General features: G+C 45.6%; 1 protein-coding gene across 5 annotated transcripts in view; it reads right to left on the bottom strand.

The window, feature by feature from the left end:
* The window catches only part of agrn (agrin), a 303,236-nt gene that overhangs the window by 97,832 nt on the left and 179,966 nt on the right, over positions 1-25,438 (bottom strand). For all 5 annotated transcript variants that reach the window (XM_030119408.1, XM_030119411.1, XM_030119410.1 and 2 more), the window contains 2 exons: positions 5,530-5,754; positions 2,139-2,372 (listed from right to left, as the gene is read on the bottom strand). In XM_030119408.1, coding sequence (XP_029975268.1) covers positions 2,139-2,372; positions 5,530-5,754 — 459 coding nt within the window. The remainder of the gene's footprint in view (positions 1-2,138; positions 2,373-5,529; positions 5,755-25,438) is intronic.

The following is a 25,438-nucleotide window of genomic DNA, read 5'->3' on the forward strand; positions in this document are numbered from 1 at the left end:
TTTGTACAGCAATTCAATTCCTTCATCTCTTTTCTTTAAAAGCCTGTCACGCCACACTTAATTACGTCGCTGGCGTATCTGACTGAGAGGATGTGCAATGTCATGGTTACACCACCAAATGGCCATTTTCATTAGCTACCAATTTGTAATTTGCTTAGGGATATGATTTCATGGATCTCTGTTTCAAATTGAATTATTCTTTCATTTGAAAAAAAATTAGAAAAAAGCGAAGACGTCCTTCTTCTGGCTCCCGCTGCGTTAAAACCCCCGTCAGTCTCCGGGCCGGGATCCGCCGGCCTGTCAAAACCCAGCGTATCCGTCTCAGAGCTGGCTGCAGCAGAGGACGTCCTGCAGTGATCTATTCTCGTCCGCCGCCATGTCGGGGGGTCTCAGAACATGGGCGGGGGTCTCCGAGCATTACGGCGGTAAACTGACACAGCTGTGGCTTTGGCGGGGGCTCCGCCACCAACGCAGCGGGAAAATTGGATTTCCTCCGATGGCTATCGGACGTACAGTAAAAGCTGACAGCTCTTTGTTGACTAAGGCTTAAAGCCCGTGTTCTAATAGCACAGATAACCGCCCCGGAGGCTCTTATCAGGCCCGGGAAGGCCAGTGAGAGTGTGGGTACAGCGCAGACCCCGAGACCTCACAGTCATTTATCTCCGTGTCACGGAACACAATCCAGTCACCGAGTTCAATTTTTAATGGCAGCAGCGCACCGGCGCCGATAAAAAAAACCTCCACCGCAAAACGTGTCCAGAAGAACTCTCAAGAGACGACAGCAAAAATCTGTTCAAACATATCATCGGGACTTCAGGCCTGCAAATAATTCCTCTGAAAACGCGCCGAATATGACGAAAACAAACATTTCATATCTTTTATACACTGTGCTGAAGTTTAACTGTTTTCTCAGTTTTTCCTTTTTTAGATTAGCTGACTAGTTTTATTTTAGGCTTTTGAAAGGAGCATCCCCGGGTACAAGGTGAGCGATGTTGAAATATGAATGGTGGTCAAAGCCTGAAATGTGAAAATGGAAGAAATCTGCTTCTGTGAAGGTTACAGCGGAGCAAATTCAAACCTACCTGGACAGAAGAGGTTCAGAGGCTGCCTGTACTCTCTTCAATATTGCATGTTGCACGTGCTCACTGCACATTTGTTTTGTTCTTGGTGTGTATTTCCAATTTCTATTTCTAGTTTACGTATTATTTTGTTATACATTGCCCATTCAGAGAATACTGTATAATATTCTGCCAATTCAGGGATGAAATGTTCTAGATTTTGCTCATTTTGAGGTATATTGTCTAGTACGTTGTATTATATATTGCATATTTGTGTTTTTTTCAATTTCAATTTGAATGTGTTTGCCCTGTGTTTCTTGCCTATATCTTCTTTTCCTTATTTTTATGCCATTTTGCCCGATCTATTTTCTCTATACTCATATATCTACATCACAGCAAGGCAAGCCAGACAAAATGTGGATTCCACTGTGCATCTTGTGCATTCAACAGAATTGACAGTAAAAACTAAAATATTATGTGCAACTGAAAAATAAAAAACAAACGTGACATTAGCAGCAACAATCAGTTGTTATGGGGTTGATCAGGCACCATCGGAGCTGCTGGCAGCTTTTATGAGGTACTTTTCCCCCCCTATCCTTGAGTTTTAACTCCCACAGGAGAGATTAATAAGCTATTATTGTAATATTATTCTACGAACATGCGATGCTTCTGATGCCATCCTTTTAGCTCTGAAACCAAAGCTTCCTGTAATCTGCAAAAGAGTCGATTTTTTGCAACCAAATACATTTGGATTGATGGCTGAGATGAACCCAAGTGAGTTCAGCAATCAGCCGTTTCAAAAATGGTTTTCTGTTTGGTAAAAGCCAAATAAAAGCTTTCAACCTAACAAAATGCGTCATGATCTATTCAGCTGTTTGAATTGTGGTTTCTAAAATGCAAGCCCGGAAATAATTTTAATGTCATTATCATATTTTTAGTGCTTATTTTTCAACTGTTGTTTAATTTTTTTGCTATTTACACACATTTCTCCACAAACTAACTTCACACCCCCCCTGCCCTGCTGGTTGGGTTTCCAGTTGCAGATCCATCCTGACCCACATCTCATCGCCTCAGCCTCACCTCCGTCAGTCTGCCTCCTGCACGGCCCTGAGTGGACCTTCCTGAGCTTCAGGCCCTTCTGCAGGCCCGTGGCCGTCATGGCGCACTCGCTGGGGTAGGTCCGGCCGTCGCTGGCGCACAGGGGCTCGCTGCCGGGGGGGCACGACTCCGGGGGCTGAAAGACGAAGGGCTGGCGCGTGAGAGCCTCCACCCGGCACATCTTGGTCAGGCTGTTCTCGCTGTCTTTGCATGGATCTGAGGAGACACGGATAATTAGGAGCATGTCCCAGTTATTGTGACAACTTGATACGAGAACAAACCAGATTTATATATCATTGATGCCTTGGACTGACGAAACGTGAAGAACAATGTGCTGGCAGATGAATAGAAAGCATGAAAATATAACAGGATGTGGCGCTCGCTGCCTTAATTGCCTCCTGTTTGGCAACTGTTCAAGGTCCTCCACAGAAATCATCTTACATCCCATCACAGGGCCTCGGTGTGTCGGCGTCTAATCAGGAGCAAACAACTATATGTACCTGACCGCCCGAAGAAGGGCTGGATGAAGTTGGTTATTCATCAGACGCTGAGGGACGACGAGGAGAGAAATGAAGTCTGTTTCATTGATATTATCGGCGGCCAGGCAGCTGAGAGACGCTCTGAGGAGGGTGTGAGCGAGGAACAAGGAAATGGATGAAGGGGCGATGGGTTTGATTCGCTCCCATGCACCTCCCCTATCGGTCTATCGGCCCCTGATCATAATGGAATTGGTTGCTGGATCTGTGGGACGGGGGGGCAGGGGGTGGGGGGTGGGCAGGACTCCTTGAAACAGGAGCCCGGGCTTTATCCCGCTCGCCACGCTTTCAGCATGTGGGAAGACAAAGGATTTATGTAGCACCGTGACATATCAAATCACTGCCAAGCTGCCGGCGAGTCATTCAAAACACACCACGGATGAAACAGCCCATCATCGGGAAAGGAGCAGAAAGGAAAGGGAAGGAGAACGAGGAATAGAGAATGAGGTTGGGGAGCGGCGTCCAGAGACCTCTGGCAGCGACACCAAGCGCCACAATGCCGGGACATAAAGCGGGACAGAGCGCTCTGGCTGCTCGGGGCCGGGAGGCGGAGCCACCGCTGGCCAGGCCTTCAGCCGTTTACTATCAGCACAATGCAAAAGCTTGCAAGAGGCTAGCAAGCGAGCGGACGGGGGTTTGATCGTGATGCACGCAGCGTCTCGGCGTGACGCAGCGCCTCAGCCGCCAGCCAGACCATTATCTGAGAGAAAGACCATTACCTCCCATTAACGGAGAAGAACGGCTTCCAGGGTCCACGCTTTCCTCGGAGCTGAGCGAGGAGGGTAATTACAAAAAGAATGGCCTGTTTGCTGCAAAAACTAAGGAGCGTGGATAAATCAACTGCATTTGTCTGGGGCCGGACGTGCAGCTTGAAATGGCCCAGTGCTTTAGATAAAACGGCCGAGGGAAGATTTAGAGGACCATAACGGCCGGCCGGTTCCCCGAGAACCGGCCCTCCCCGGGGAGGACGGGGTAACTCGGGGTCACTCTGGCCGACTCCTCCTGGATTTATACCGGCCACCTTCTGCCTGTGGGCCCACGGATTCATCTCTCATAGCCCCCCGACCCGCTCCGTCTCCTGGAGGCTCCGTGCTGCTCAGAGAAAGACTTACTGTCTGCTGTGCTTTCTCTTCCATTTGGCTTGCCAGGAATAAGAAAAAAGGTAGAAAAAAACAAAACAAACAACAACAACAACAACAAAAAAACTTAAAAGTTGAGCACCTTGGGAGTAAACAACTACTGCCTGATTGTAAGAAGGATGAGGAAAAAAAAGAGATGAAAACGACAGCTCTGAAGACCTACTTAGAGGAAACAACAATTCACACCACAGGAGTACCTGTGTGTGTGTGTGTGTGTGTGTGTGTGTGTGTGTGTGTGTGTGTGTGTGCGTGTGTGTGTGAAGCAAAGCAGCCAAAATGAGGAACGAGAATTAGCAGAGTGAGCGGCGTACGCGGAGGAGAAGCTACAAAAGGGTAGAAGTAGTAAACAGGCGAGGAGAGGGCAGGAGAAAGTCACGGAGGAAGTTCTCCTGACAGTCACTGAATCAGTCTTTTTCATTTCAAGACGTCTTTAATTCTGCGGCTCTGCTTCCTCCCCGGTGACGGCGTCACTACAGATCTAATATCGGGGGGTTTGGGCCTCATTAAACAAAAATGAAGATGGTATCTTCATTTGAGAGGATGAGCATTCTTGACTATTGACGGTGACGTCTGGGGCGTCTCTGCCGTCCGATAAACACCGACAGATCTCAGCGGTTTCATATTTGCTGATGCATGTAATGAAGAGTGAAACAAAGAGTGTGGCAAAACCCACAAATGATGTGGATGAAATGAAGATTTTTCCTCAAATTACAGCCAGTTTCATCAATGACTCAAAAGTAAAGCGTCCTTGAGTGTTTAGAAAGGCGCTGTAAAATTCAATTATTATTATTGTTATTATTATAATTATTATTATTATTATTATTATTATTAAAAAAAGAAAAATAAGAAGAAGACAAAAATTAGCCTTTTATTGACTGTGCAATTGTTTCGTGGTGACCAATGTCGTCTTATGTAAGGTGATGCCTGGTTTGAATCCTGGCTTGGGAAGGTTTTTGCACAGAGTTTCCATGTTCTCCATGTACATAAGTGGGCCATTCTGCTATGCTGCATATTCTGAGATCATGTTTATCATTCATGCTGACATTAGTGGATACCGTTTTCATAGGTGGTACACACCAACAAGAGAAAAATAAAATCTGACCATCTCCAGTAAGTGTCATCTTGTTTAACTGATGCTCCTTGAAGGATTTCAATTGAAACTTTAATTAATTTAATCCATTTTTCTTATGGGATAATGTGTTTAAAAGTCAATATTCAGAAACTCAATACTTTTATACTGGTGTTCTAGAGTTTGCATGGTTCTCTCTCAGCATACATGTTTTCTCCAAGTATTCTCGGATTCCCTCCAATAGTCTGAGATCACGCTTATATTAGTGAAACTCACAGATTTAATTTGTGACTCTGGGTTAGACGGTTCAAGATTTGGCACACAAAAGCTATATCCTGGTTAAATGCCTGCGATAAGCAGATGGGACGCCTCAAGTTTTACCTCAAAATTTGACTTTGAAATATGAAGCAAACCAATATTCAAATGTCCTCCATAACTGTCATCGCATTGAATTGATTCTCCTGACTGGATTTTAATTAAAAGTACATCTAACTCAACACTTTTTCTGACGACATAACCTGTTTAAAGTATTCACAAAGTTTAGACTGTCCTTTGGACAGAATGTGATCCAGCTCTAGACCTTAACCAGGCCTGTGAGGTTCTGTCTGTGGGGGGGGGGGGGGCCTTACCGCAGGGTCCCTGGTACTGGACGCGGACGTTCCTCTGGTCCTTGCAGGCGTGCTGGTGGAGCTCGCACTCGTTGCGGTAGTCCTTCCCGTCGCTGCCGCACACCGTCTGCTCCGGCTTGCCGTCGCAGCCCAGGGGACACATGCACTTGGCCGACAGGCCGTCGGACGACTGGACGCAGGTGCTGCCGTAGCTGCAGGTCACCTCGGAGCAGGGGTCCTTCAGCGCTGCGGAGAAACGGGGTCAGGGAAAGGTTCAGACGCAGCGCGGCATCAAAACAGTGACAACATGCAGCATTTGAGCGAGAGCTGGCGTGATTTTAGAAGCAGTTACTCCGGGTTTGAACAGCGACTTGACACCCCTGAGTAAAGACGCGCCGTCACAGCTGTCTGCTCGTACAAACAAGTTGCGTCTCATTTCGCAGAGCAGCGCGAATTGAATGTGAGGCTTTGCATTCACAACACATTCTCCACCGCTGTGCTCCGGCATGTTTTAATCGCCACGGATTGAAAGCAGCCCTCTGAATATTTACCTTTTCCTCAAATTGGACCAAGTGAGAGAACAGGAGAGGTATTTCCCAGCCCCTCAGGACTCTCTTTCCACCCTAATTAAACAGCACGCCACTTCGCCGCCAAGCCACTTTACTCCGAAGACGGAGAAGGTGCGAGTTTTAATTTTGTGTGCGCTCGCCGCCACCGAGGGCTTTTCCCGGGTCTCATATGCCTGACAAAAGGCAGCGATGAGATTACAATCGCTGTCATCTCGCAACACGATCCATATTTATGACTGTCACGGACAAACATGCTCCCCCGTGAGAGCGAGGCAGAGCATCGGCAGCCCTCTCATTTCCTAAGCCTGCCACTTTTAGAATAAATATTTACCCATGTCTGATATTATCCCCTCTTTTCTTACAAGCAACATCAATGAATTTAATTTAAAGGCTGCAAGTGTATATATTGAATCTCAAACTCGTGCTTTAGGCCTGGTTTATTTCCCCTTTTCTCTCACCGGTCCTCATTTCCAAGACAAGACAAAAGCAGAGCGCGTTTCAGGGGCGTCTTTCTTTTCTTTTCTTTGGATTTTTTTAAATTCAATACCTGCCTCCAGGACAGAGTGGCACTGCCTTGTTAATAAGAGACCGGAATATTTCCAGAGATGTATTATGGATGTGTGAGGAGACAGGAGTGCTACAAGGAGTGCTCTTGATCAAAGCATATCCCCCCCACATGCTTCCCTCATCTTCATGACACATTTCCCCCACTCTTTCTTTTTTTTCCAAATGATTTTCTTGCTCTCTCTCCTGTCAAGGTCTTTTGAGGTTTTCAGAGTTAATGAACACATCTCTCTCTCTTTTTTTAATATTATTTTATCTGTGCTGGAACTTTGAAACTGACTCCACACCTCATTTATCGGCAACTTCAAAACACAGCACTAAACTGCAGCTGTGACTAAAGGAGGGCGGCGGAAAACGGCTCAAAGAAATCTGAAGTCGCTACACGAGAGACGCTGATGATCGTTCAGAGCAGTTCTATATGGACCACAGACACACGGCTCCCACTGACACCCACTCCCATCACTTACTGAGGCTGTGGCGAGGCGCCATAATCTGATCTGAACCGATAATACCTTCTCCGCTTTTTAGCAGACTTAAAAATGAGCGGAGTTTGGTTCATCCCGTCGAGTCTGAAAAGACGACATAAATCCCGGAAACACACCCAGGAGCCATTTTCATCCTTCAAAACACGACTTCATGCCTTAACTGGAGCTGCTGCTGCTGCAGAGTTGCACTCGTCGGCCGCAGAATTATGGCAAAGTTTACCTGCAACGGTGTGAAACCTGGCGGTACTGCCGCCATCACTCTGAGATCAGCGTTTGTTTAAGATTTCACTCCAGAAACATAAGAAATAAATCTTCTAAACAGTGTCTGATCATTACTGAATCAACCTGCAGATATTTCTTATTTGAATCTTGTGATGAATCAGCCGTAAAATACCAGTAACAGCCTTGTTAGCAGACAAAAGGTCATGTTGAACCATAATGGCAGCAGTTAATTGCTAAAGTGTTAGGAAGAAACCCTTCAAAGACACACTGGCCTGAACTGGAGCGGGGGGGTGCTGGGAGGTGAGGGTGGCAGGAACAGCAGGTGGGGTGGGGGGCGGGGGGGCGGAGGGGGGCTTCTGTTTGCTCTGTGACAGTAAGCAGCGTTCTCCTCGCCCTCCTCCGTCTCATTGAATAATAGCCGGGCCTCTCTCGCTCGCTCCCTCTCCTCCGGGCGACGGTGGTGTCTCGACACCGATACGAGGGCGACGAGAGCTGGGTACGAAAGGAAGGAGCGGCGGGGCGGGGGCTCCCCGTCTGAATGCTAACATGGGCTGATTGGGCATGAAGCGCCTCCTCGACGCCGCGTTAGCGCAGATAAAACCCTGCCTTCCTCGGACTCAGACAAGCAGGCAAATTGCCTCGGCGAATGTGATCGTGAAACAAATGGAAAAGAATGGAGAGGGGGGGGAAAAAAATACAAAACATGCTCGCCACAGCGAACTTTAGCGAGTTATTGCTTATATTTTCTCATTATCATCATGTGAAAGGTGGAGGGAGGGACGAGGAAGTGCGGCGCTTGAAAAGTCGGCAGAGCTGGCTTCGCTAAATTAGAAGGATCCTGGCTGCCAATTAGACGGGTCTCCCTCGCTGGAGTGGAGCACGGCGAGGTTCAGACCGCAGAGATAATGAGACTGATAAGGCTACAGACAGAGGGAGGGAAAGAGACGCGGAGTTACAGCCAAGCGGCGGCAATCCCGAGCAAACACAGCGAGAGACGGCGTCTGGAGCTTGTGATTAGAAACGGGAGGACGGCGCTTGGAGGGCCCAATTAGAGGAGGAGGCTTTTAAAGGTTGTTTACACTAAAGATACTGCACTTCCTGCAAAAGACGCCTTTTCATTGGCACTTTTGACATATAGTTGCCTGTTTATCACGGCTGAAGCCGGGCTTTAGCTCCTTCCATTCACTGCTCCAGCTCTTCAAATAACAGGCATGTGAGTAATTGGTTCGAATCATTTCAGGCTCCACTTCAACCACAACGCTTTGTGGTGGAATCAGAAAACCTTGGAAGCATTTCGGGTGCTGGGAGCCACTGAAAACTCAACTTTCTGGAAACACTTTCCGAGGTTTCTAAAGCGTCCGACTCCAGCTGGGTGTCCATCGGGGAAATGTTTTGAACGTGGTCATGATTTCCGGTTCAGGGATGTACTGTGACTCTAACCTGGTTCAAACTGAAGTGGAACTCAAAGATTATATATGTCACAATAAATACATTCACATTAGATTAGAAATGTCCTCTTTTTCTATTTTTTTTTTCTCGCTAATTCTGGAGCTCCACTAAAGAAGCTTTTTATGAAAAACACCTCAAAACGATCCTTTAACCTCTTTTCAGCCTTTAAGTCAAAACAAGCTGTTTGAGCCTCTTTAAAGGCAACTTTGTGAAAGACTTTGCTTTGGCGGCTTCAAGAGAGCTTACCATATAAAGTGCTGCTAAGCTTGTTGACATTAAGCGTGACGCACTTGTAATTTGACATCAGCTTCATTGTGGCGCCGGCTGCTGCGAGTGTGTGTGTCTGATCTGATGTGGTGAAGAGAGCAGAGGCTGCAGTTGACTGTCCACGGCTTCAGTCTGGAAACGACTGAAAACTGACACTGAGAAGAGGCAGAGTGGAGCAGATCGATGAAAAACCAGCAGGACGCTGACTGACTGCCAGAGCTGAGGACTGCACTGTGCTACTCTGGACTGAACTGGAGCGCATCTCTTCTGTCAGTCAATCACACCCGGCTCTGAGTGGACACAACTTGTTGAGCCCAGAATCACAGGTTTCCCTTCAGCCTTTTCTCAACACTTCAAAAAAGTTTCACACCAAAAGCTGCTCAGAGTTGTAATTTCATCTCAATCCCCTCCAATTTGCAGGCAGGATTTTTTTTCTTCTTCTTCCCTGCCTGCATGGAAATTCAGTATGTTGAAATGCGTACCTCGCAGCCTATTTGAGGACTGAAGTTAAAACATTTGCACCTCGGGCTGTAAACCTGCTGCAGAGCGACGTGGGCCGAGGACGCGCTGCTTTAATTACAGAAGGTGAACCCTTTTTTATTGAGCATTAGTTTGACATCGAACTTATGACAGGAGAGAGGGACGGAGCCTCCGACACGCTGCAGAGGAGCGGGAGACGAAGAGGGAGGAGCCGAGGGTGGAGGTGAGGGGGCGACGAGGAGGTGTGGGGGGGGTGGAGGGGTTTCTGGAGGAGGCAGATTACGGTGATCCTCTCCCCTCCGCTCATCTCCAGGCGGGAAGCCGAGATCCACTGTTTTCTGCTGCACTTTATTAATGCTTCATTAGAGACAAGGGAGCTGTCAGCGTCGTGCTGCTTTACCTGACACCCTGCTCACATGTGTGTGAAAGAGAGAGTGTGTGTGTGTGTGTGTGTGTGTGTGTGTGTGTGTGTGTGTGTGCAGATTGTGCATGTTTGCATATTCCAGAGCACAGCGAGCTAGAAGTTAAGATAAGTCTGCAAGGAAGTTTGTGATACATATATATGCATGCATGTATGAGAAGGTTTGTGTTTTTGTATGTGTGTGTGTGTGCGTGCGTGCGTGCGTGCGTGCGTGTGTTCCTGTTGTGCTGGTAGTGATAAGGGAAGGAGCGAGGTTTGAAGCTAATCAAATGCAATGATGCGATGTGGGGAGACTTGGCAGTGTGTGTTCTAATCAAGAGACGTCCCCACAGCCGCCGCCGCCACCGGGGGGGAGGGGAGGGGGGGGGCAGAGCGAGAGAGAATACTAGAAATAATACAGCATGACAATTAACCTCGAAAAACAATCCAGCATGCAGGTATTATCAGTCCTGAAAAGTGCTGGTAGAATAGTTGCAGAACTTTGAAAAAACCTGCATGTAACAACCAACAGTGTGTTTCTTTTTTCACTTTTCTCAATGCAATGTATTAAGTACGAAGAGATTGGATGTAATATAATCATAACATTTTGCAAATAATGTAAGAAGATATTACATGATTTAAGTAGCATTAATAAAAAAAATCCTTTGAATCATGACAGGATGTCAACATTTGATTAGACTAGCTAACATGAGTTCACATGTAATCTGTTAATGGAGAGTAATCAGATTAGCCACTGATCAAAAAGCTCAGTTTTACACGTTTTTAGTCCATTATCAGATTTATCTTCATAAAATAATATTAAAAAAAAAAAAAACAAAAAAAAAAAACACGGGAGGAATCTTGATGTGTTTGTCTGATGTTTGATAATCAGATTGGAGTCGGGACGATAAACCGGATCCAGTTAAGCTGTTTACGTCACTTGAACAATCTGACGGCTCCAATAATCATATATTGATCAGACATTAGAGGCAGATGCTCCAGATCACTAAATGAGTGTGTTCAGAACATTTCAACTTTCCTTCTCGTTATTTGAGTTTCTGCTTTACTTTTTTAAACACCGCCATTCCTAGAAATTTCCAGTCATCAGTCATATTGATCGACGCCACACCAACTGCATTAAGCCTTTTTCTACTGTCAAAACATTAGAATCTGAGCGTTTCTATCGTCACAAATCAGACCCCATGTGGCCGGCCGCCAGCGATTCAGGAGAAACTGTGGATTAAATTAATGTACATGAAGCATGAGATTAAACTTTTTTTTAATTTGCTCTATTTTTTTCAAAGCTGGCAGCTTTTCCATAATCACTGCTTCCGGGTGCACCTTTACCCATCCACGCTCTGTTAAAAGATTACAACTTGAATCATCAGATAAAACGTGTTAGGAAACAGGAGAAGCTGAGTGATGCGTAGCAGGAGCTGCAGCTTATTAAAACCAAGCAACGCTGCTTTATAATAGGATGGATTCGTTTTGAACAGAGCGCCGCAGAACTCCGACTTTCCTCCAGGAAATCATCTCCCACCCCTGACGCTGACATGCTGGGCTACAAATCTCACTGATTCCACAACTGAATGTTTATTTTTTTGAGAGAAAAGTGCTTGAAGTAAAAAAAAAAAAAAAAAAAAGGAGGCTCCAGCCGTGTGCACTCACACTTAGCCTTCCTATTCTAAGTGCATAAGTTCACTGCGCTCTGTCTAGAAAGCCGCCGTGCGGGATGCCGGGAGTCTCAGGACGGCATTGCTGTGAAGAAAGAGTGTGAGATGCAGGACACTCCTCACTCCTCGGAGGCTGGCGGTTACTTACAGCTCATGATACGATGAGCGTTGGCGCCCACGGCGCCGCAGCCGTAAGCGGGTGCATGTTGGATCGGCATCGGACAAAGATTTTAAATCTCAACAAGTCGGAATTCAATTTGTGCATTCCTGCACCGCAGCCTGCAGAGAATCTGCTACTAATCAGAGATTAAATGTTGCAATCAACATTTATGGTAAGTGGATAAAGTAAGTCTGGAGTCAGAGACAGTAATTATCACTCCGGGCTCGTCGGTGCATTAACGGCGAGCCGCATCTATGTTATTGAACTAACAAAGGCACTTGATTTAAATTAGGGGGGGGGGATCAGACTCATTTCAGTCCAGTCGGCACGAGAACGATGCACTTTAAACGCAATGCAGTGAGAACAGAGCAGGCTAAACTGTGTGTTCATGTAAATAAAAACACAAACTGTGGTTCTTCGTCGAACAGCCGCATTCAGGGGAGAGTTCAACGAAGGGATGTGAATTTTGAGGGGAAAAAACATACGGGAAATGATCGCTGGATCTCGTACCCTGCCGGGAAAACGCCTCCTGAAGGCCGAGCTGATTTGCACCTCATTTGCAAAAACTCTCAAAACAGACGCAATCATAAAGAACGAAAGAGGTTTTTAAGACGCAGTCAATCACGTCGCGCTTTGTACAATAGGAGCATAAAATCCTGCGAGTACTTCAGCGAGATGGATAGCGTGTGTTTAGCGAGACGCCGTCCTCAGTGCCTCGTCGGCCTCCACGCAACATCCAGCCTGCACCTGGAAGCCCTGAGCACAGCGAGCGCCACGTGCAGCCGGGGCCAAGAATGAAGCAGTGCTCCAGTGACATTAAAGCAGGAAGCTAATTTCCATCAGAACTTTCCTCAAACCGATGATATTTAGTTATCCAGAGAGAGAACAGTGGTTTTAAAAGAAGGACTGCAACACTGGACACTTGGCAGAGTCTGAGGGGCAGAGGGGGGCGAGCAGGGGGAAGATAAGCGGCTGAAATAAAATGATAGACAGCAGATGAGGAAGTGCTTTGCAGCTGGTAAGAGAGACGCGTGTAGAAGTGAGATAAGAAAAAAAGGTCGCGGCGGGAGCAAGAGAACGCCGCATGGAGCGGTCAGGAAATCAACAGACGAAATCGACAAACAGCAAAAATCCAAACATTAAATATGGATGAGACTAAGCAGCCAGATATCCCAATGATGAGGAGGCAGGAGGCAGGGGCAGGGACTGAGGGAAGGCCAGAGGATTAGCAGTACCACACACACACACACACACCTCTCCAAGAGACTGTCCCAACACACACACACACACACACACACACCCCTCACTTTCTCTGCTGCGAGGCCAATGGCTGGGAGATGATTCTGGGTGTTTGATGTACTTCTTCAAAGAGCTCCATTGAACTGCAGCTGTTGCTCTCTTTTACACGCTCCGCTGTTTTACCCTTGAGAATGGAAAATGAACCGCAAAAAGCCCTCATCATCCTCCAGTCGCCGGCCGCCCCCGCGGGGGAGGCAGCGGAGCGTCAGGGTGCGGGGCGGCCAGATAAGGAGTGACAGCAGAAAAGTGCTTTAATTGCTGCACTTGCTTTAGAAAACAAACACATTTTCTAAAGAAATCAGTGGTAAAGAAATCTATAAACGACAGATAATAAGACATTAATTTTTATTTTTTTTTCTTGGGCCATAGCTGTCATTTTCCCATGGCAGATATCTCACGCTTGAGAGACGCAGTGAAGCACAGGTGGGCTGCAGAGACGTCGACTCGGCGCCCATTTATTGTGCTGACTGACAGAATGACGGCAGGATGGGATTAAATCGTCTGGATGTGGCGTTTATGACAAACAGACAGAGATGCATAGGTCTTTTACAATTTCACGCACGCGTGCTCACGCACACACACACGCACACACATTCACACACACACACAAAAACTCCAATAACTCCTTCACTGGAACCCAAATGGCCAAAACCCCACGGAGACTCACTCAGCTCAAACTCCAAACAATCTGAACAAAAGTCTGAATAAAGTTCAGGTCAGAGGTCGGAGGAGCAACGCTGCAGCCAGAGAGGAGAAAATGAGACCCGACTGGTGGAAATATGATAATCCGAAGCCACCCAGAGGCAGCAGAGACGGATGTAAACACAACATGGGAAAATGTTTGTCCTTCTCTCTCACAGCGTGGGTCACGACACAAACAGACTCATTTAAGAGTTTTACCATTTAGAGCAGTTTCATTATGAAATGAAAATAAACAAATACGTGTGCGCGTGTGTGTGTGTGTGTGTGTGTGTGTGTGTGTGTGTGTGTGTGTGTGTGTGTGTGTGTGAAACCTCTTCGTTTTTGACATGAACGTAACCTTAAGTCTATTTGCTGCAGTCATCCATCAATAAAAAAAATCCTTATAATTGAACTTTATTCCACACTTTCCATCAATCTATATGGTAACTTCAGCAAACTCATGAAACTTCCACTTGTTTCTGAGTCAGAAAAGTTGACCGAAGTGCAGCGAACACATCAGACGGGAGCTTTTTATAGATTCAAACTTTCATTTACAGGAGTGTGAAATTCAGAAAGAAGAAGGTCAACAATGCAGAGTGACAGTGGAATTAAAGTCGTACCCGGTTAACTGCAGAGGAATGAAGAAACTAGTTCTGCTGGAGAAAATAAAGTAGTTATTGGAGTTAAAACTAAACTTCCGAGTGTCTGGTTACACTAAATGGCATTGGTGCCTCTGAAAATGCAACTTTCTGCAAACTTTTCCTGAAGTGGAAATTTCAGCATTGACGGAAAGAACGCTGCTACTGAGCATGCGCACCTCGGTCATAGCGCATGCTTGTGTTGATTCATCACAAAACAAACCACAGCGCCCACTACTGTCCCAACATCAACACTACACTGTTGTCTGTGTTTCTGGAAATTTTTTCTGAAATGAAAAACTCAAAAACGTTTGTGTTTTCACTTGAAACACTGGGGCCTCTGTGTTTCTGGAGATAAAAACAGAGATTAGAATCAACAATAGATCGGTCAGTGAAGCTGATCTTCTGCAGAATCTCGAGGGAAACGCTGGTCTGGTTAAACAGCGTCTGTCACTGGATTGCAGGGAGTTAAAGTGAGACAAGTCACTTTATTTCAGACCTCTAATCCACATAAACAAGTGTTAGGAGATAAAAGGCAAATGGAAAAGTGTGGCTGATGGACAGTCTCTTTAACCTCAGGGCCTCGGTGTCACCTTAATGGCTTGTGGGGAAAAGACAGTGTTAGCTATTGGAAAGCTGTCAGCGCTGCTGCCGCCACTTCTTCCTCCTGGATTAAGGCCTTTTGAAAGGAACAAAGAAGACCTCTTCGCCAAAATAAGTCCAGGAATGCGGTCGGACGTGCTATTAACCGCTTCTTTGTTTACCTCTTTAGTCCAGGATCCGACGCGATCAATAATGCATTTATGTTCTTTTTTTTTTTTTGGCGTCGAGTTCCACAAGTGGAGAGCGCCGGATCAAAAGCAGTGAGATGAAACTGGTTAGATCCAGTTAGTAGACTCAGCCTTAAAGCACACATTTATACGGCAGCCACGGTTCACCGATGATACATTTCCATGACTGGAGCCTCACTGAGAGCAACAGACAGGAATAATAACTTTAGCATGCATAATGGTTTAAAAGCTGAATAAATTCCATGTGAAAAAACACCTTTAAGCTCGGAGACTGACAACAAAATGAGAGGAAACTTCGTTGAGAGAGAGAGAGAGAGAGAGAGACAGAGCGAGCGCGGCGCTTTTCGGAGAGTCGCTCGGCTCCGGAAACAGGCGCCGGGACGCATGTGCGCTAAGTGGCGCATATGTTGCAGGTTTCCTTTCATTAGCTGCTGATTAACGGGGGCTGGCGGTGCTGGGGAGCCAAAGCCAGCACTGCTGTGCAGCCGAGCGCCAGCTAATCATGCTTGGCCTTTGCCATGGCGGTGCCTGTTAATGAGCGATGGCCGCCGGGCGCAATATGCTGCTCCGAGCCGCTGTAAGTCAGACGCCGCTGCTCGTGTGCGGCGCGTCGGTGTGACCACAGACATGGTCAACACTCCAACACACACGCTGACATGATGCGCGGTTATTCACTCCACTTTCTAACTTCTCTCAGGTGCCACCAGCTGATCCGGACTGTCGCTCTGAACCGGGAGCCCAGCACTGCGTTCAATCTCCTTATTCTTTAGTTCTCCTAAACTGCTGAGAATGTGTCATTATAAACCGTTTTAAAACAGCAATATGGGGGAAGAGCTTTACTACCCATTATAATTCACTGTTTCCTCTTTTGTTCTTTAAAAGAAAAGAAAAGTAAAGTATTCCCCATTAAGGAAACTATTTAGTGTCAGTGTTCGTCCCAAGTGGAGATATTCGGCAGTTATCATAGTATTGTATTCAAAATCAGCCTTGGTCTGCACTCAGCCCCCGTTCAATCTTGTCTTGTCTTAGGATGCTCTGGTCTTGATCTGGTTTCGGTCTAAGCCCGTAAAGTCTATCAGGTTAAAATATACAGGGGGAAAAAATCATATCCTATGCAATATACTAATACTTACAATATTTTATTGTAAAAAATAAAGCTAAAAAGGCCTGAACATTATATTTTATGCGTGCCATCTGTGCAACGCTCATATTCTGTGCAGTAACTGAGCAGCTTCAATGTGCAAGAGATGCACAACGGTTCACAACAGTGCAAACTGAAAAAGACCGAGAGCTGCAGAAACCAAAGGGACCATTTATTTATACTGGTTCATATGATTTGGATCAATATTTGACAAGATCACAAGACAATCCAAAATTTCACAAAACCAGCTCACAGAAAACTGGGATAATTAAGTGTGATCATTAAACTAAAAGGAAAAAACAAAACAAAAATCAAACATTTATCTCCTGAAAGTAAAGGTAGAAGCGCCACAGTTCTGCCTGCTGTGGATCAAAGACTGAGGTTTAATTAGACAAAACAAAATCTGCAAAGATCCAGAGGATAGAAAATCTAAAAACTCTTATTAAAGAAGCTAAAATGCTGTTTGTGAGCTCAATGCAACACACACACACACACACACACACACACACACTTGAAAGACACTTGAAAGAGATAAAGCCCTCCTATCAGTGCGACCATTACTGCCTTCAAATATCGCAGCGAATTTGACACGACAACAATTTAATTTAGGATATTCTGATGAGCCTGTAGGACAGAACGAAGCAGCTTAAAGCTGCAGGAAGGACTGACATTTAGTCTGAGCAAACAGTAGATGAAAATAAGTTGGATTGATTCTCTTCCTTTTCTGGAAGAACGCTATTACTGCAGGCGGAACAGTGTGTGTGTGTGTGTGTGTGTGTGTGTGTGTGTGTGTGTGTGTGTGCATGCTCGTTTAAATGTATCATTCTAATTGTGGAGAAAATGGCTCGCTCTAGGAGTGAGGAAACAAACATTTGAGGAAAGTGAGGCATACTGGTGTGTCCTCGGGGTTTCCACAAGGCTACAATGAACTCCATGTGATCAAGGTAAACAGTAAACAACATTTAGGCTGATGCTGGAGAGAAAAAAAAAAAAAAACCAAGAAGTCGTACGATTTGCACCACCGAACAGGTGACTGGGACAAACACTGAAGACTAAGAAGCAGGACATGCATCTCCACTGTAAACAGAATACTGAGCCAGGGCACAGCCCAGGCAGGAAGTGTTTGGAAACACACACAAAACAAAAGGCAGGAAGGAAAAAGCAGTTCACTGAAGAATGCAACCAAAAACCTGGATGTGACTGTCAAGCTGCGAGTCGGTCCTTCTTCTATACTGACCCAAGGTCAAAGGGCTGCTGGAGCTAATTCACGCTCATTAAGAGTGAACGCCTGCTGCAAATATCGCTTACAAAAACAAGGCTGTTCGTTTTGGGAACGATCTCAGCGCATGCCGAGTCTCCGTGATCCAAAAAAAAAATGAAGAGAAAAAGAAGTCAACGGTGGAACTTGCTCGACATCTCAAAAACAATCATCTTAACAGGACTGAAAGTTTTCGCAGCTCGCTCGCACGTCAAAGCTTGGCCAATTACAAACCATCCCTGTGAGAGCACCGCTGTGCTGTTGATTCCAGCCCCGCCGTCCTGTACGTACTGTAAACACCGCTTTCCCTTTCTGTCATGCAGAGCCGGCAATTATTGGCAGCTGCTGGCGTTACGGCTCGGAAAGGCAGCTGAGCGGCTGGATTTCTTCAGGTTTGTGGCTTCTCCCGTTATAATTGTGCATTCAGCTCGCAGCAGGATGAGCCGGGCTTGAATCCGGTCTGAGGCGTTTCCGTGTGTGTGTGTGTGTGTGTGTGTGTGTGTGTGTGTGTGTGTGTGTGGAGCTTGCAGGTGAGTGCGTGCGTGGGTGATCGTCTGTCCCTCTGAGAAAACCTGCTAAAAGGATGGATGTGCAATTACAATTGTAAATGTCCTATTATTCCACGTTAAAGCTGATCTGCACGGTCGAACAAACAAGAATGAAATATACTGCATCTCAACGCATTTGACCCGAAATTACTTCCTCGTAATCAGAGCTTCCATTGTTGCTGGTGAAGTTCACCACTGCTGCTCGGCATTCAAACCGCCCACACACACACAATCTAAAACAGTCGATATATGTACATGTACATGTCGCTCATTATCACCATGCCTGTTTTATTTTCTCATTTCTAATACCCACAATAAACCGCCTGCCTATTTCCTACTGTTGGGTCTTCACACTGACATTAGGAAAAAAAAAAAAAAAAACAGAAACAAAGCTCGTGATCGGTTCAGAGAAGCAGCCACAGGAAACAGACTTTATGTGTCAGCCGCTGACACTAATTCATTGTCACGGTCATTTTCAACAGTCGGCTGTTCGGGAAGCTCTCGCAACAGGCAGCATACCTCCAACTCCTCGTCAACGTCGCCAAACTTCTCCCAGCATGCTCTGCTGTCACGTTAAAGCCACTAATTTAGGAGAATGAAGCGGGATAAAGAGGAAACAATGCGCCACGGTGCTGTAATTGCTGCTTGCGGCTGTTTTACAGACAGTAGATTTACTGTATTGTGCCATGATGACTTCCTGCATGCAGGAATGACACTATATGCTTCATCCACTGAAAGATGCTTGAGCTGCTTTAAACCCCGAGGCTGCTGGGTTGGAATGCTGCTGCATCTGTTGTGAAAAAAACAACAACAAAGAAGCAACTAGCCAGCACCAGTTTTCAAGGGATGCTGAACATGGCGTATTTCCTGAAGAGGCAGTCTGGTGCAGCTATGATCAAAACTGATGTAGCAATCAACTGTATCATGTTTGTTAGAGTAGATAAAGACTCCACCGGAACAGAGATATTTATTGTTTAAGAGAAGTTAGTTCTGTGAGAGAGAGAACAAGTTTCTCTACAGACCATCAATGACTGAGATGTATGGGATACATGGGATTTGCTGATGTTATTTACTGGCTGATTGTTACAAGACTTTGTACGTTCTTTCTGACTGACAGTTTTAGACCCTGTTTACACATTTCAAACTGCTGTTTAGTTTTTTGGGTCCCTTCACACAGCAACTGCGCTCGGAGCCACTGAAAACGCAACTTTTTTGAAAACAGCGGCCAAGATGGAACTTCTTGAAAATGCTCCGTCTTTGAGGAAAGATTGGCTCGTGTGTCTAACAGCAAATTATTCTCAGCGTGCTTCTTTGTTGTATTTCATTACAAAAAGAAACAACAGCACACACTAGTGGACTGACATGTTAACCAGATAATTTCCAGCGTTCCTGTCATTCAGTGTAAAGAGACATTGTTTTCAAATCACTGCTGTTTAAATTAAACTTGTAAAAAAAAATAAAAATAAAAAATGCAAAGATGATGTGCTTTCACCTCAAACATGTGAACAGAAATGGAGGCTTTTGATAGTTTATTCAATATGCTGATCTAGTGATGAGGACCATAAAATTCTCATCCACTGAGTCTTTCCCTTTTTGTTTTATCTGCACAGTTTTTGCACCTCTTACTACATCTGGGGATTTACAGGGAGAAATTTCACAATCAAAAGGGTTTGAGGGGTTAAAGCGTGGACTGAGCAAACACGAGCACAAAGCCCTTCTTCTCTGTGCTATGCCTGAAACATTCCCTCCTTCACCTTATTTATAAAGGAAAACTCTCCTCCATCAAGCGGCGTTGGCTCACATTGAGCAGAACATTGATCGCCTCATGGATCATCACAGTGCAACTAAATGCAACTAAACATCTTGCAGCATTATCAGCAGAAGGTCTGCATGCAGCGGATTCCTTCATTTCATTACATCTGGACTCAAAGCTGCTGTGTGTTTTCCTGCTTGTCGTTTCCTCCTCCCAGTCTGTAAACCACTTTCCCATCGGAGTACGGTGTGTCTCATGAGCTGGCTGACATGAACACCGGCAGGACACTGATGTCCTGATGACCTCGATCAATACCCACTATTGTACCTTTTCTCCCGACATGTCTGTCTGATCACCAGCGTTGCTCGAGCACAATGCTGCATGTGTGGCTGGATATCTCCCCACCTGGTTGAGAACCACATGTAAAAGTTCAGATGTCGCGCGTTGGTTTGCTCAGCTCGCACCGGCGGCGGTGAGACCTGCAATCAATCTCCCACTGAAAGCAAACACTGCGTCTAATTTGGCCTCTCCTGCCTCGACGTGAGCGCAGCACTGCTCTGGGGAGCGAGCGCAGTCAATGGGCAAGGCTTAAATCAGGGGCAAGGCAGGAGTGAATGCAACGTAATGAAGTCTCTTTGTGAAACTGTTTAGAGTATAATGCACAAAAAAAAGATTTCAAAGAGTTCAGGAAAGTTGTACAATGTCTATTATGGGTTTTTTTCCCCTCCTCATTCAATAACGGCGCTGGAGTGGCTCTTGAGGGAGGTTAATGAGGCTTTCAGTCCAGGCTGGGCGTGAAGGCTGCTGTTCTGGCTCCAGTCTATCGTTTTCTCTTCTTGAAAGCTCTTTTTTTGTTTTTCTTTCTAATTGTTAATTTTCTAGAAACTGCATGGAAAACACTGACACGTCAACATGCAGCATGAAGCGCCTGTAATTTAACACCAGCTTCATTATCTTCCTGGTTACTGCTGTGCTGTCCAAACAGACGACCAAGTCGAGAAATCATGAACTGACTGTGCAAAACAAATGTGAACTGTGGCCTCAGCTGAATGAATAACCCTCATTATGAACGGAGGAAATGAGTCCTCTGAGGTGTTCATGTCTTGACCAGCAAACACGGCGGCGTGATTGCATTAAATCCTCTTCAAACAATGTGTTTCTGATTATGGGCTACTCAAATAAAATGACTAATTAACCCAACATGGGACAAATGAGTGACTGGCTGTGTGAAGATAACACATGAGGGACAGACAGAGCTTTCTTTCACAGGAGGGAAGACGGGACTGATGTATGGATGAACTAATATCTTCGTAAATCCGTCTCCCTGACAGTTGTTAATCTTTATAAAAACAATATCGCCCACTGTCTGCTAAACTGGTAGTTATCCTCATATTTCCGCCACCGAGTTGCTTTTATCACGCTCACTCTTTTCCCATCTCGTTCAGAGAATATACACAGAGAAAATAAATAAGAATGCATTATTCAGGAGAAGCCAGGTGCATAAATACATGGAAAAGTCTCAAAAACACAAGCCCTCGTCTGGGATTAGGCAGAGTGTGTGCAGATATGGATGAGGTGTGCATGTGTGTATGTGTGCACATAATCGGTGTGTTGCCTCCAGATTTCGGAGAGGTGAACACTGGAGAGACAAGAAGGGAGCAAATGGAGGAGATGAAGGCGAAGGCAGGATTTGTCTTACAAGTATCAGCGGCTGCAGACGAGTGGAACAGCAAGTGGAGATGGATAGAGGAACCCGGCAAAGCCCATTATCATCTCTTTATGTGTGTGTGTGTGTGTGTGTGTGTGTGTGTGTGTGTGTGTGTGTGTGTGTGTGTGTGTGTGTGTCTGTTATGCTCAAGTACGATAACAAGAATGTATATTTTTCAATCTAGAAGCTTGCAGAATGCCTGCAGTGTGTGTATCTTTCACTGAGTATGTGTGTGTGTCTTCCAGCACAGGGATGGGATAAATACACTAAGAGTATACACACACACACACACACACACACACACACACACACACACACACACACACACACACGCACAGTCTGTCCGTCACGTTTTGCATGTTACGGTTATGAATACCAAGCGAGCGTCAGCGCCCAGGGGAAATGAAAGCACGGAAGCCAAGTTATTTACTATGACCTCTCGGCCTGTGTGTGTCTGAGAGTGTGTGTACGCCTGCCCTGAGTGTGTATGTGCAGATGCACGGGGTAAAAAAAAAATGTTCAGTGATCACCCTGGAGAAATTTGATTACTTTCTGCATCTGTGTCTCTGTGTGTGTGTGTGTGTGTGTGTGTGTGTGTGTCTATAAGCATGTTACTACCGGTGAGAAACAGAGAGAGTTTGACTTGAAGGCCTGAACGGAGAGAGGAGTGAAGCAGGAGGAGTGCGTGACCGCCTGGTTTTAGCTAACAGCGAGCGAGTGAAGCAGCGGCAGGAGAGAAAGACGGAGATCAACTCAGAAAGACTGAAACTTGAGGAAAAGGACAAGACTAAAGCCAAGACGGAGAAGAGGAAGTGGAAACAGAATAAACGGTACAGCATTATAGCAGAGAAATGAAAAAGATTCAAGTCACAGGAGTGAAAAGCATTCCGACTGTGGAGGTGAAGCCAGACGCTCCGTAAGATCTGGAACCTCTCATATAACGAGCTTGACGGAGGTTCCGTTTATGGACCATTTTGTCTTCCAGTCCCAAAGTATACATGCTGAAGTGTCCTGGGCCGAGAAATGGAGCTCCTGGTTGCTGTGGAGGTCTGTGTGGCTCCACATGGATGAACTGCATCGTGTCAGCAATGTTTGAAACTACAGGATGAAGATGGTGGAATGAAAGGTGGAGCTGAAGAGGAAGGACTGCAGGAGAAATACTGATTCGGCTGTGTTGACACTGGAAAATATCCCAGAACCAAACACAAGGAAGACGGCACGAATACTGTAGATCAGTTGAAATATTCCCTTCTCAGCCTCTTCAGCTCCCTTCCAGCTCTCCTCACATACTTTTCCCCTATTTTGTTTTTGCAGTAAACTATATCATTATAACTATTAGAACTGCAAAACCACTGTTAAAATTGTGCAAGAGAATGTAAATTGGTTCAAGACATTGAGGGGAAAAAAAAAATATCAGTAATAAAGGAAAATTGGTTGCTATGGTGATTCTCACCAGTCAAGGAAAAGAGGAGAAAGAATCGGTCAGAGAGACAAACAGAGATCAGGAAAACAGGGTCAGAGAGATGCTCTCTGTTGGTCACCAACAGGCCTCAGGAAATGAATATTAAATATAGAGAACAGGCAGGACGGGTGTGCAGTGTGTCCTGCAGAAGACGAGAGTCAATCAGCCAATCAGAGGCTCGGTAACACTGTGCACTCACAGCACATCGAGATGAAAATATGCAATATAAAATATTGTCTTTTAAAATATTAAAGGCAAGGTTGTCAAATGTATGGCCCGTAGGCCAGAACCGGTCCACGAGATTAACTTCCAGATGTGAGAAATCTCGATTCTATGTATTCATTTAACATATTTTCGCTTTGGCCAAATGTTTCATGGAAGTAGCAGAAAGTAAAAATCTGTTCGTACCTGGTTAAAGTTATAAAGCTGCAGTGCAACACGAGTAAATGAATAGCTGATGCTGAAATTGCTGTCCTTTAGTCAAATTTCAGGTTTGTCATATGTTGTAAAAGGACCGATCATTAAATGTGAACTTCTCAATTATATATCAACACTTAGAATGTATTATTATAGCATTATTTACTGGTTCTGTCCACTTAAGATCAAGCTGCAGTGGATGTGACCCCTGAAGAACAGTGAGTATGTTAGTTGTGCTTAACTCTAATGTTCATGAAATAATTCAAAAGTCCCCATTTTTAAATTTTATTGAGGATATTTAGTCACACTAATGTGCAAACACCATGTTTAAACTAAGAATGTTTGTTTTGGTTGAATTGAAGGTGAAGCTGTTCCAAAGAAAACTTGTTTCTGGTTTGTTTGTTTTTTCACTCCTCCAGATCAGAAATTCAAAAGTGTTTGAAACACTTTCAGATGAATCGCTTCCAAAAGTCAAAGCAACGGTTCCCAAACAAAACACAACTTCTGCAAGCTTTCTCGTCAAGCTGCAGGACGAGATTCTCTGTGAAACTCAAGGACACAAGAAGACGGAGCGGAGGAAGACGCTTTATGGGATGAATAGCGGCTGTTGGCTCATGAACAGCGGCGGAGCCGGTAGAGACGTGGCGTCGACCCGTCACCTCGCCGGAGGAGAGCACTGAGAGCAGCGACGTCTGCGCCGGCAGAGCGGTACGTCTTCTCCGCCGTCCACGGCCATTGTCACCGGGGCAACGGAGGAGGCGGCCGGAGCATGTGCTGCAGGAGGAGCAGGGGAAGGGGGCATGTGAGGGTGAAGCAGGAATCAAGCCGCTTGGCTTTCATTTCCTGCCTGTGCGGCGCCGCTCCACAATCAGGCTTTTGCTTACAGAGGATTTTCCCTCCGAACCAGATCTGGGACCGAGCAGGGATAAATCAGGGCTTTATCCGGCCCGGCCCAGACACCTTAACAACCAGCCAGACCAGCATCACACAAAAGGCAAACAGACAAGCTGGAGTAACAAGCTAAAGACACTTTTTTTTTTTAAAGCTTCACAGGAAAAAGAATCCCTCTTTCAACAATGGTTCAAAGGCACAAAGGCACAGAGGCATGTCGACAAGAGGGAGGGCAGCGTTTGATTAGAATACCAAGACATTTTCAGATGTGAAAAGAAAAAAAAAATACTGCATGAGTAAAAGACAACATAGATACCGGTCAGCCGAGCTCCGTCAAGATGCTTCAGCAGTCTGCTGAAGAGAAGGACGCTGCTCCTCCTAAACATGCTCCCCTAATGAGGATTCTGACGATGGCTTGGGAGAGCTCTGCCCATCATCTCTCAGGGATCTTCTAACTCCAAAGAGTGCGGCAGGGGATTGAATGATTTTCATGTTCATCAAACGCGTCAGTGAGCGACGGTGTTCTGTGCAACAATTGTCAACATGGTCCAACCTTTGAGCGAGTGGGTGGAACCATTACACCAGGTGCCAAAAGCACACTTAAAACGAGACGCTCTGCAAACAACAAAGCAGCTGAACACAAAACACAAAACGGTGAGGGTTAACAAATCATGTACAAATCAGTGGAGGTGAAAACACTTTAGAGGAAAAGCTGTCAGCTGTAGCGTTGCAGGGGATGGTTTGGTTTTTAACATTTCTATGACGAGTCTGGATTTATTTGGACATGATCGTGTAGGGGGGTCAATAAGTGTTCAAGTTTAGTATAGCCACTAACATAATTCAAAACTTTACAACTAATTCAGATGCTGTGAGCACATAAAGAGACGAGGTTAAGGTCACGGGTCCTGTAACTGTTGACTGATGACCTTTGAACCTTTGAGTCCATCTAATCGTTTGGAGAAAGTCCCTGTTCTCCATGAGGTGTGAGCGCCCACACTGAACCCAGGCTTCCTCTTCCTCAGATCTAACTTTTATCGAATGAATCCAACAATAAGTCATATATCTTCACATAGA

Source organism: Salarias fasciatus, chromosome 20, assembly GCF_902148845.1.
Source record: "Salarias fasciatus chromosome 20, fSalaFa1.1, whole genome shotgun sequence".
NCBI lineage: Eukaryota > Metazoa > Chordata > Actinopteri > Blenniiformes > Blenniidae > Salarias > Salarias fasciatus.